We start from the raw sequence: 12419 nt of genomic DNA on the forward strand, positions 1-12419 counted from the left end.
CTGCACTCTTGATGACACCTGTTTTCATGAAAACAGGCATTTATTTCCAGCCGCTCAAATCATAGAAAGGTGTATACCCTCTTGGTTCTGGAACCAGTGGGAAAAGAGAAGACTGAAGGGTGTCATGATGAAGTTTATTAAGATCATGAAAGAGTTGATAAGGTAGACATAGAGATATAAATATAGGAAAATCACTAATAAATCCTATAAGAAAATTAGAAGAAACTTCTTTACTCAGAGCGGTTAGAATGTGGAACTCATACAAAGAGCAGTTGAAGCAATTAATGGAGAAGTATTTGAGGGAAAGCTAGATAAACATGCGGTTAAAAGGATATGTTGATGGGGGTTAAATGAAGAAGTGAGAAGGGGCTTGAGTGGAGCCAGACACCAGCATGGAGCTACATCTTGGGCTGAATGGCTGTAAATACTATGCAATCGTAAATTCTTATAGCATAGAAGGCACCATTCAGCCTGATGTGCTTGTGCCAGCTCTATGAAAGAGTTGTCCAATCTAGATGACACCCCCAGCTTTTCTCCCCCCATAACACTCAAAAATTAGTTTTTACGTCCAGTTGCCTTTTGAAAATTACGGTGAAATCTGATTCCACCACCCACTCAGGCATTCCAGATAATCGTATTTAACTGTGTAAAATAATTTCTCCTTTTGCCCTCTAGTTCTTTTGGCAATTATTTTAAAACTGATTACCAACCCATGGTTAGAGGAAACATTTTTCCCTACTTGCTCTTCTTTAAAAAAAAACTTCAATTTTGAATTGCTCTGTTAGGTTTCTTCCTAACCTCCTGTTTCTCTAATTTCTCTGGTTAACTGATGTCCTTCATCGCTTGTATTATCCCAGTAAACCTCTGCGATATCACCTTCAGGGCCTTGACACCCTTCCAAAAGTGTGGTGCGCAGAATTGCAAACAATACTTTGACTTGAGGCCTGACTAGTCATTTGAAAGGACGTCAAGGCTTCAAAACGAGTAAGTCATGCTGAACCTTTATAAATGACAATTTTAGGCCTCTTTAGTTATTTTAGCATGATTCACTTGTTTTTATGCTCAGAGTCCCTACTTACTATTTTACCAGTGTGTTTTTACCTTTCTGAAGCTTTTGCTTGCCCACTTCCCAAAATATCACAACATGGGTAATGGTATAATTCACAAACTCTGAAATTGTATACCCTATACCCAATACCCAAATCCAATTGTATGTACAAGCAATATCCCAAACAGTGATCCCCTGGGGACCCCACTGCATACTTCTCTCCAATCAGGAAAATCTCTGTTCACACTATTCTCTGCCTCCAATATCAGAAACCTTTTGAAAGTTATATGGCATCTCCTGCTCTACCTTCATCAACCCTATCTGTTCCTTCAACAAAGAACTGCCATCAGGTTACAGACACATTCAGTTTTTAACAATTTCATGCTGGCTTTGCCCTGTTAACCCATGTTTTTCCAAGTGAGAATTAATTTTGTCCTTTACTTTGGTCTGGATTGTTTTCCTACCACTGAGAGATTAGCCTGTAGCTATCAGGTTTATTCCCCTCCTTTTTTGAACAGGGGTATAATATCTGCAATCTTCCAGCCCTCTGACACTACTCGCATATCCATGGAGGATTGAAAAATTTGTGGTCCGAGCTTCTGCTATTTCCATCCTTGCTTCCCTCCACGCTCTAGGATGCATCCCATCTGAAACAGGTGACTTGTAAACTTTGAGTGCCAATCTATTTAGCACCTTCCCTATCTATTATCCTATTAAATACTCCTAACCTCCCTCCCCCACCCTTCTTGCAACATTAACTTCATCCTTCCTTCATATCAAGTAAGCAATATCTCAGTCATGTGCTCTGCCTCCACTTTTTTTCCTTATATGCCCTTAAATTGGCCCTACCCTTCCTTTAACTATCATTTCACATTATTATGTGGGAAGAAACAAAGCTGCTGAGGCAATCTAATTGACATACCAGATATACGGTACAATGGTGTCTTTTCTCATTCATTTAGTTCCCATATAAAAATAAGAAATAGGTTATCCCTGCTCCCCATCCCTCCTTTCTGAAGTAGGATTTCAGCTCTTTGATGATAAGGAAGCAAGATGCAAAAAAAACTATTAACGAGAACAGATTTAAAACAACTCTTAATATGGTTCTAAACCACTCCAGATCAGAAGGAGATGAACAGTTAGACAGGAAGGAACTTTGTATGTGTAGATTGAGCTCCACATCCAAATAAAGAAAAACTAATTGTGAGCCTTTGACCCATGTCTCTAGGCTAGTTGGAAAACTGTATTAACATTTTTTTTCCTGTCCTAAGGCATGATAATGTCTGATAAAAGCATAACTGCTCCATTCTCCAGGTTGTCACATTTATGCATGGTTTCTTGAACCCTACAAACGTTGGCCCAAAAATTGGCTGGTGCAAATTAAATGACATCTGTCTTTATCTGCTAAGGAGTAACACTTGTTTACAAACCACCTTGAAATAATGGATTTCAGTATAGCCAAAGAAACAAAACTATTCTTACTAAACTTATTTGCCCCCTCTACATGTTTGCGGAGACATTTGTAAAATATACCAGGCTCATTATTATAGGGTATAGCTGCATGGCTTGGAAGTTGGCAGGGTCAAAGCGATGAGTGTGATGCAGTGTTTTTCAAGTTGACAATGTGAAAAATGGTTTGACCCAGTGAACTGTTCTGAGATCTTGTTTTCCATTTGTATAAATGGCTTGAATTTGTGCAATATAACTTTAAATTTTGGCTATAATAGCTTAAGGAGTTCCATAGATCTAACACAGGAGATTGCAGGGTACAGACAGGCTGGCGGAATATGGAGATAAGCAATAGGTTCATAAAAAGAATAAATATAATCTTTGGGCAGAGAAAGATGAACTTTTAAAAGGATGTATATAATACAAGTGGCAGGCTGATTAACAGAGGTGGAATCTAGATTGTTAAAGGTACGTTTGCAGGTAGAAAAGAAATTGGAATAGTAGATGAAGTCTAATTTTTTCCAGTTGATCTCCTATGGCTTTGCGGAGCCAGAATTATCATATTCTGGGCTGGGGCTAAAAGGGGTTAGTGTGTGCAAATTTTGCTTGCCCTCATTCAAACTGACATTCAGGCTTTATCTTACAGGTACGGGGTATGATCCCATAGCGGTTATGTTACTGGACCAGTATTCCAGAGACTTGCACTAATGATCTGGAAGTTTAAGTTCAAATCCCACCATGGCAGCTGGTGAATTTGAATTCTGTTTATTGAATAAATATGGAATTAAAAAGGCTAACATAGCTAATAAAACAATGGTGACCATGAAAGTATTGGATTGGTCTGCCAAAATCCAAGGGAAGAAAATATCACGTCCTCAACTGGTCTGGCCTGTATTTGATTCCAGACTGACAGGATTGTGATTGAGTCTTAACTGGTCTGTGAAGTGACTTAGTGAGCTACTCATTATATCAAGCTGCTACACGTGCGGCAGTTAAGAGGGTGGCTCAGCACCTTCTGAACGGCTATTGGGGATGGACAATAGTGATGCTCACATCTCAAGAATAAATTTTAAACTTTGATGCATCGACAGGTGGATGGGAAAATGTAGTGTATGCCATACAGATTGAGGAACTGGGAGATTCAAAATTTAAACGTTACAGCATAAACCTATTGATCTAAATTTTATATTTAGTAATAGTCAACTTTGTGTTCTCTGTTGCTTTGGTATTGAAGTGTGTTTTGATTTTGCAGGCAAACAAGACTCCACTTCGTCCTATTGACCCAAGCAGACTGTCTGGAATGAACTGTGGTCCAGACTTCACTCCTTCCTTTGCCACATTTCCTGGACGACAACCGATTGGGAGAGGCCCAGTAAGTTGGACTTCGGATACTATAATCAAGTGGTTCAAAAGATGGTTGATATTTCAGTGTGGTGCCTTAAGTTATCATGCCCTAAGAGGGCATTGGCATCCATTGGATTGGTCCATGATTTATGTTTGGCAAAGTACTGCAGTGGTTTGCCATTGCCTTCTGCAGTATGGCTGACCAGGAAACTCTCCAGCACTTTAGCACCTGCCATCAGGCTTATTGGAAGAATTTACAGGCTGATAATCAACCTGTTCAGATACGTTATGAACATACCTTTCATGGCCATCAAATCCTGAGATGGGGTTTGGACCCAGATCTTCTGGTCTAGACGTAGAGATACTACCACTGTGCCACAAGACGTCCCTCTGAAGTTATACACCTTGTAATATTTAATATTTAATTTCTTGAGGGCTGGTGATAAATTTGAAAAGGCATATCTTTGTTAATGATGAAACTGAATTCTGCAGCAGTTTATTGGTAATCTGCTTTCATTGCCTTTAGTTAATAAAGGTTCAACCAAAAACACTAGCTTTTCACTGTATATTTTCGAGCATTTTTGGAAACCAAATTTATGCACTTATAATGTTAACAAGGGACATGGTTAACTCTTGTGAGCAAGTTCCTTTTAGTTCTAAATGATCAAATACTGTGGCTGCCAGTGTCACAGATGATACAGTAAATTTACTTCTGTACCTAAAAAGCAGTATTTAGTACTTGATGCCTAAAGTTGATAAATTAAACCTTAGTGGAGGTTATCAAAAAACTGAAATTGTTACTTCTACAAGTTGAATTGGCAAAATAGAATGAAGAATCCAGTCATATTATGGTTATAACACAGAGGGAGGCTTTTCAAACTGTCATCCATGCCAGCTCTCTGCAAGACCCTGCAGTCCTGCAGATTTTTTTTCTCTTCAGATAATTATCCAACACACTTTTGAAAGCCGTGATTGAATCTGCTTCCACCAAACATTCGGGCAGTGTGTTCGCTGCGTAAAGAAGTTTTTCCTCATGTTATCTTTCGCTCTGTTGCTGTTCACCGCAAATCAATGTCCTCTAGTTCTTGACCCTTCTAGCATCGTGGACAGTTTATCCCTATCTACTCTTTCCAAACCCCTCATGATTTTGAATACTGTATCAAATCTTCACTTAACCGTCTCAGAGGAAAGCCCCAGCTGCTTCAGTCTAATCATGCGAATACTTGGCCTAATGCTCTAAATGTATCTCCTGACTTTTGCTTTTTTTGTTCATGTTCAGAAGCTGGGAGACATAGGTCAAGCTCTGTATTTCCATATCTAATACAAAGAGAGAATCTATCCATCACCCCATGACATTCAATGGCATTGCCATCACTGAATCCGTCACTGTCAACATCCTGGCAGTTATCATTGACTAGAAACTGAACAGGACTAGCCATATAAATACTGTGGCTACAAGAGCAGGTCAGAGCCTGGGAATTCTGTGGTGAGAAACTCTCCTCCTGACTCCCCAAAGCCTGTCCACGAGGCACAAGTCAGGAGTGTGGTGGAATACTGTCCACTTGCCTGAATGAGTGCAGTTCCCACAACACTCAAGAAGCTTGACACCATTCAGGACGAAGCTGCCTGCCTAATTGGCACCCCATCCAAAAGCATTCATTCCCTCTGCCACTGGTGCACTGTGGCAGCAGTGTGTACCATTCACAAAATGCACTGCAGGAACTCACCAAACCTCCTTAGACAGCACCTTCCAAACCCACCACCTCTACCAGGACAAGGGCAGCAGACAAATGGGAACACCACCACCTGGAAGTTCCCCTCCAAGCCACTCACCATCCTGACTTGGAAATATATTGCCCTTTTTTTGCTGTTGCTGGGTCAGAATCCTGGAACTCCCTCCCTAACAGCAATGGGTGTACCTATGACACATGGACTGCAGCGATTCAAGGAGCTGCTCATCACCACCCTTTCCTGGGTAATAAATGTTGGCCTAGCCAGCGATACACACACCCCAGGAATGGATAAAAAAATATACACATGCACCAGCACCTTCACTGCCCTCCAATATCTGATATTGAGTAGAAATCTTTGTGCTTCAATTTTCTCTTCTGCGCTGTATCTAAATTATGGCTGCCCATACTGGTACATAGTCCCATAGGTCTCAGCAGCCTTTTGATCTTTTACTCAAATAGCCATTCATAATATGTGACAACGTCTAGCGGCCATGAAGTGGAGAGTCTTCCCCTCCCTGTTCTATAGGTGAATTTTGCAATTCCCCTGACCATTATGTCCCCCACCCACCCACCCCCCGTTTTTTTTTCTGCTGTCCTTGCTTTTCATCTTCCTTACTACAAATTGTTGCCTCTGCCCTGTCTTCCCCTTTTGGGCTGAAGGGAGATGAAGCTATTCATAGTCACAAGCCTTCTGAAACTCTCATGTATAGTCATCCCTCATGATGACTATTATTGCTAGTTTTAAGTGGTGGGTTTAAAAAGAGAAATTTATAACTGCAATCTTTGTTAAAATTTAATTATGGAATTTTGCTTTAAATTTAACATTGCTGATTTATTGTGTAAAGTCATTTGAGTGGTGTACATGGTACCAGAGTAAACATGCCTGTGTTTTCCTGAAAGACCAATCACATGAATGCTCAAATATTTTCAAGCCTTCAGGGGTGGGTACGAGAAGATCTCAGCAAGGCCAGAGGAAAGAGCCGCGCAAAATTATTGCAACTGTCTCTCTAAATGATGACATACAACTTAAGAAAGCAGAGCATGCTTGGAAACCTTCTGTAAAGAAACCAACTGAAGAGGATGACCCAGATATGATAAAAACACAGGTAACCGTTTGGCAGAATTTTGGACCATTGGATGATGTTTCTATAGAGGTCTGGAGAAGTCATTTTTAAGTGTTGCATTTTTAAAGCAAGTTGTGTATACACAACGTGGCACTGAGACTATGATGAAAATGCTAATGAAGTATGAATTGATATTCCTCCATAGACTCCAGTCCTCAATCCATTAGCTGATTTCTGCAATGGATAAACACTTCGTTGATCCTTTCCAGCTATGAACTGTTAAGGTTGTTAAGGCATGGATAGTCAGTTTCCACACAAAAAACTGGCAAAAAACCAAGCTTTGGCCAACCATGAGAATTGAGTCATTTAGCAATTAACTTGGTTTGTCTTGCAAGGTGCCTCACTGGGGGGGGGGGGGGGGGGGGGGGGGGGGGGGCGGTAAAGTTATTGGTTATTTTGTGTTGTATGAAGTATGAGTTGTACTAATTAAGCTAATTGAGTCTGACCATAAGATAGATGAGTAAATGTGTCATCAAATTTCAGTGCTTCATTTTTTTTTGAAGCGTACAACTATTAGGATAGAGTACCATAAAATAGTGGTAAGGATAGAAAAGAAGAATTTGATATGTGCATAGGGCAACTTATCAATATGTCTCCAGTCAAATAAAGGAGTGTTGGATCTGGAAAATGAAGTAGGGCACGTTACAGTAGGAGATCATCCAGCTAACAGTGACCGCACCATAATCAGTGTAAAGTAATTATGGAAAGAAATCAGAAAACATTGAAGCTAAAAAATACCCCTAGGAAAGCTGATTTAGTAACTTAAGGGACTTGTCACAAGTAGGTTGAGAAAGGTGTTTGCAGCGTAAAACAATCTCGAGCAATGGAAGGCATTCAGGGAAGTGGTAGTTCATGTACAAATTAGCCATATTCCTTTTGAAGGGAAAAGGTAGAACATACAAAGTTAATAGGCCCTGTCGGGGAAAGGACAAAAGTTTAAATAAAACGCAAAAAAGAGGCTGATACCCAAATGTCTGGAGCAAGATCCAGTTAATAACCAGGAAGGTTAGAGAATATCTAATAGAAGTAACTGTATAGGCTCATTTGGCAACGCAAATGAATTGCACTTGCACATTTTGAAGCATTCAACATTTGGGTTGCTTGTAAGTGTTAGCTCCTGCTAATTGGCCAATAGCTGTAACTAAGCCAGTGACTTTTCTTGGAAATGAATCCTTATGGTATTTTATCCAGGAGTTATGCAGAATAGATTTTAAGCAAGTGTGAATAGCATTGCATTAATGCATGCAATGTACAAAACTGGAAGTGAACAGAAATAAATATAAAAAATGAATAAATTCTAGTTTGCTGACAGTTGCTTAATTTTGTGCTTGCATTAATTCAATGTCTGATCAAGTTTTCCAGATGTACTATTCTGAGATGTTTTTCTGCTTGTTATGTAAATGCATGTTGTAGAAATGAAATGAGCCAGATGTTGTTTTAAAACTAATTTTCCACTTATAATGAATTGGATTTGTGAAGAGAGCGCAAGCAAGTGTTTGGCAGCAGGCTATTGCCAAGCCAGTTATCTTGCATCTAGCCATAGACCAGCTGAATTGATGGCACACTTCAGCAATTACTTACGCGGATGGATTGTTTTCATGCTGACTTCTCTCTGGTCTTGAGACAATGTAACCTTACAAATAGAACCTTGGGGTAACAGTACAAGGGCTTTTAAATTGTACTGTGACTTCCAAACAACTATAACTCGTGAATCTTGCACAAGTTTTGTATCAGAAATCTCATTTTGGAAGCATGATATGACATGTAATTTAAAACATACCTCATAGTATTGAGCCTCAAAGAATCTTGCATGTTTGTCCTGGAATATGGTCTGAAAGGAGAAAATATCTGAGCAGCACTTTTTCCTGAAAAATACACTTTTTACAGGAACAACATTATATCATCTTTCTCTTGTATGTTTTGCCCTTTTGGGGGCCTACCAGCCTTTGTTTACTTTAGCTGTCTGTGGATTGATTTGGAACTACCCACTTAGGAGAAACCACTTTATGGCTTGGTATTGCTGAATGCTCAGCTGCAACTCGCCCATAGCATGATTCCTTACATTAGCTCCCATTGAAGTTATTGGAGCTGCTTGAAAATGCCCACAACACATTATCTAGAGTTTTTAATGACGGTAGACGCACAAGACTGGTTTATAGACCAAAGAATGTAATGGACAACTAACCATCTCTTAAATGATTAGGGATCATGTTAGTTTTTCTTATTTGATAAGTTGTTGGGGGTGGTGGAATTTACTAGATTAGAAATGAGTTTTGAAAATAAATGTGGTTAGAATCAGCATATTTGGATGATTATCACCAGCATTTGAAAGATTCTAAATTATTGACTTTCAAAACAAAACCGGCTTCATTGGGCCTCTTGGATTGAATACAATTTTGAATAATTGTTTTAAATTTAAGTTGCAAATGTAAAGTTAGTATGAGGCTGTGCCACAAGTTTATTTTCTATTGAAAAAAATTGAAATTCTTTATTGTGAGCAAAGATAATTTTTATTACTTTTCCCTTTGCAAAGTGTCTGTGTGATTTGCTCTGAGGGCTGATAGTGTGTTTTGAATGCATACAAAGATGGGAAAGAGTCCCATCCCCTGCCCTCGCCTCCGCCTTCTCCCATTTCACAGCAGAGAAATGTCTGGCTTTTGCTGAGGTCGAACTTGCCGGAGTGAGAATTAAGAGCTGGTGTCCTACCATTTTTAAAGTTTTTCTTTGATCAGAAATTGCTGGAGGGAATAATAAGATAGATGATCATGATGATGTTTACATTCCACCTCCTCTTCTCTACCACCCCCACCCAATGCCAAGCTGTGGTGATCAGTGGTGTGAAGAATTGGTGCTACATTCTGCAATTTGCAACATAGTACTTAGAAGCTGAACAATGCATTAATGCAGAAACTGGTTGTTAGACTCATGTTCCTGTTTGTGTGATTGCACGCGTCTTTATAGAAGCATAGAAAATAGGAGCAGGAGTAGGCCATTCGGCCCTTTGAGCTTGTTCCACCATAAGGACATAAGACACAGGAGCAGAAATTAGGCCACTCGGCCCATTGAGTCAGCTCCGCCATTCAATCATGGCTGATAAGTTTCTCAACCCCATTCTCCCGCCTTCTCCCCATAACCTTTGATCCCCTTACCAATCAAGAACCTATCTATCTCGGTCTTAAGTACACTCAATGACCTGGCCTCCACAGCCTTCTGTGGCAGTGAATTCCATAGATTCACCACTTTCTGGCTAAAGAAGTTTCTCCTCATCCCTGTTCTAAAAGGTCTTCCCTTTACTCTGAGACTGTGCCCTCGGGTCCTAGTCTCTCCTACTTTTGGAAACATCTTCCCCACGTCCATTCTATCCAGGCCTTTCAGTATTCTGTAAGTTTCAATCAGATACCCCCTTATCCTTCTAAACTCCATTGAGTATAGACCCAGAGTCCTCAAATGTTCCTCATATATTAAGCCTTTCATTCCTGGGATCATTCGCATGAACCTCTTCTGAACCCTCTCCAGCACCAGCACATCCTTCCTGAGATACGGGGCCCAAAATTGCTCACAATATTCTAAATGTGGTCTGACCAGAGCCTTATAAAGCCTCAGCAGCACATCCCTGCTTTTACATTCTAGTCCTCCTCGAAATAAATGCCATCATTGCATTTGCCTTCCTAACTACCGACTCAACCTGCAAGTTAACCTGGATCCTGGACTAGTTAACCAGAATTATTAATAAGTTAACCAGAATCCTGGACTAGGACTCCCAAGTCCTTTTGCACTCCAGATTTCTGAATTCTCTCCCCATTTAGAAAATAGTCTATGCCTCTATTCTTCCTATCAAAGTGCATTACCTCACACTTCCCCACGTTGTATTCCATCTGCCACTTCTTTGCCCATTCTCCTAACCTGTCCAAATCCTTCTGCAGCCTCCCCGCCTCCTCAATATTACCTGTCCCTCCACCTATCTTTGTATCATCTGCAAACCTAGCCAGGATGCCCTCAGTCCCTTCATCGAGATCTTTAATGTATAAAGTGAAAAGTTGTGGTCCCAACACTGACCCCTGCGGAACTCCACTGGCCGCCATCCTGAGAAGGACCCCCTTAACCCCACTCTCAGCCTCCTGCCAGACAGCCAATCTTCTATCCATGCTAGTACCTTGCCTCTAAGACCATGGGCTCTTATCTTACTGAGCAGCCTCCTGTGTGGCACCTTGTCAAAGGCCTTCTGGAAGCCCAAGTAGATAACATCCATTGGCTCTCTTTTGTCTAACCGACTCTTTGCCTCCTCAAAGAATTCTAACAGATTTGTCAGGCATGACCTCCCCTTGATGAAACCATGCTGACTTTGCTCTGTGTTACCATGCACTTCCAAGTATTCTGAAATCGCATCCTTAATAATGGACTCTAAAATCTTACCAACGACCGAGGTCAGCTAATTGGCCTATAATTTCCAGTCTTTTGCCTCACTCCCTTCTTAAACAGGGGGGTTATATTAGCAATTTTCCAGTCCTCTGGGACCCTCCCTGACTCCAGTGATTCCTGAAAGATCACCACTAATGCTTCAGCTATCTCCTTCAGAACTCTGGGGTGCAATCCATCTGGTCCAGGTGATTTATCCACCTTCAGGTCTTTCAGTTTGCTAGCACCTTCTCCTTGGTAATGGCCACAATACTCACCTCTGACTCCTGACTCTCTTGAACTTTGGGGATTTCCCTCGTGTCTTCCACTGTGAAGACTGACGCAAAGTACCTATTCAATTCCTCCGCCATTTCTTTGTTCCCCACTACTACTTCTCCAGCATCATTTTCTAGTAACCCAATGTCCACTTTTGCCTCTCTTACCCTTTATATATCTAAAAAAAAAACTCTTGCAATCTTCTTTTATATTACTGGCTAGTTTACCCTCATATTTAATCTTCTCCCTCCTTATTTCTTTTTTAGCTGTCCTCTGTTGGTTTTTGTAGGCTTCCCAATCCCTTGGTTTCCCACTGCTCTTCGCCACATAGTATGCTTTCTTTTTAGCTTTTATGCTGTCCCTGACTTCTCTTGTCAGCCATGGTTGCCTCATCCTCCCTTTAGTATGCTTCTTCTTTCTAGGGATGTCTCCCAAATTACTCCCAGAAACTCCTGCCATTGCTGTTCCACTGACTTTCCTGCTAGGCTCATCTCCCAGTCAATTCTGGCCAGCTCCTCCCTCATGCCTCTGTAGTTGCCTTTATTCAACTGTAATACTGTTACGTCGGATTCCAGCTTTTTCCTCTCAAATTGCAGAGTAAATTCTATCATATTATGGTCACTTCCTCCTAAGGGTTCCTTCACCTTAAGCTCCCTTATCAAATCTGCCTCATTACACATCACTAAATCTAGAATTGCCTGTTCCCTAGTGGGCTCCACCACAAGCTGCTCCAAAAAGCCATCTTGTAGACATTCCACAAATTCCTTTTCTTGGGATCCACTACCAACCTGATTTTCCCAGTCTACCTGCATATTGAAATCCCCCCTGATCACTGTAACCTTGCCTTTCTTATACACCAGGAGATAGAAAAGGTGTGTCTTGTGCCCCACATCCTGACTACTGTTCGGTGGCCTGTACGTAACTCCTATTATGGGTTTTTTTTTACCTTTGTGGTTCCTCAACTCTACCCGCACAGATTCTACATCATCTGACCCTACATCATTTCTTGCTATCAATTTAATTTAATTTCTTACTAACAAAGCAACCCCA

At 40.7% G+C, this 12419-nt stretch overlaps 1 protein-coding gene across 11 annotated transcripts in view; it reads left to right on the forward strand.

Moving 5' to 3' along the window:
* eif4g1a (eukaryotic translation initiation factor 4 gamma, 1a) overlaps nt 1-12419 on the forward strand; it is a 123592-nt gene that overhangs the window by 79440 nt on the left and 31733 nt on the right. For all 11 annotated transcript variants that reach the window (XM_041177190.1, XM_041177175.1, XM_041177184.1 and 8 more), the window contains 2 exons: nt 3750-3869; nt 6507-6680. In XM_041177190.1, coding sequence (XP_041033124.1) covers nt 3750-3869; nt 6507-6680 — 294 coding nt within the window. The remainder of the gene's footprint in view (nt 1-3749; nt 3870-6506; nt 6681-12419) is intronic.

Source organism: Carcharodon carcharias, chromosome 2 (assembly GCF_017639515.1).
Source record: "Carcharodon carcharias isolate sCarCar2 chromosome 2, sCarCar2.pri, whole genome shotgun sequence".
Lineage (NCBI taxonomy): Eukaryota > Metazoa > Chordata > Chondrichthyes > Lamniformes > Lamnidae > Carcharodon > Carcharodon carcharias.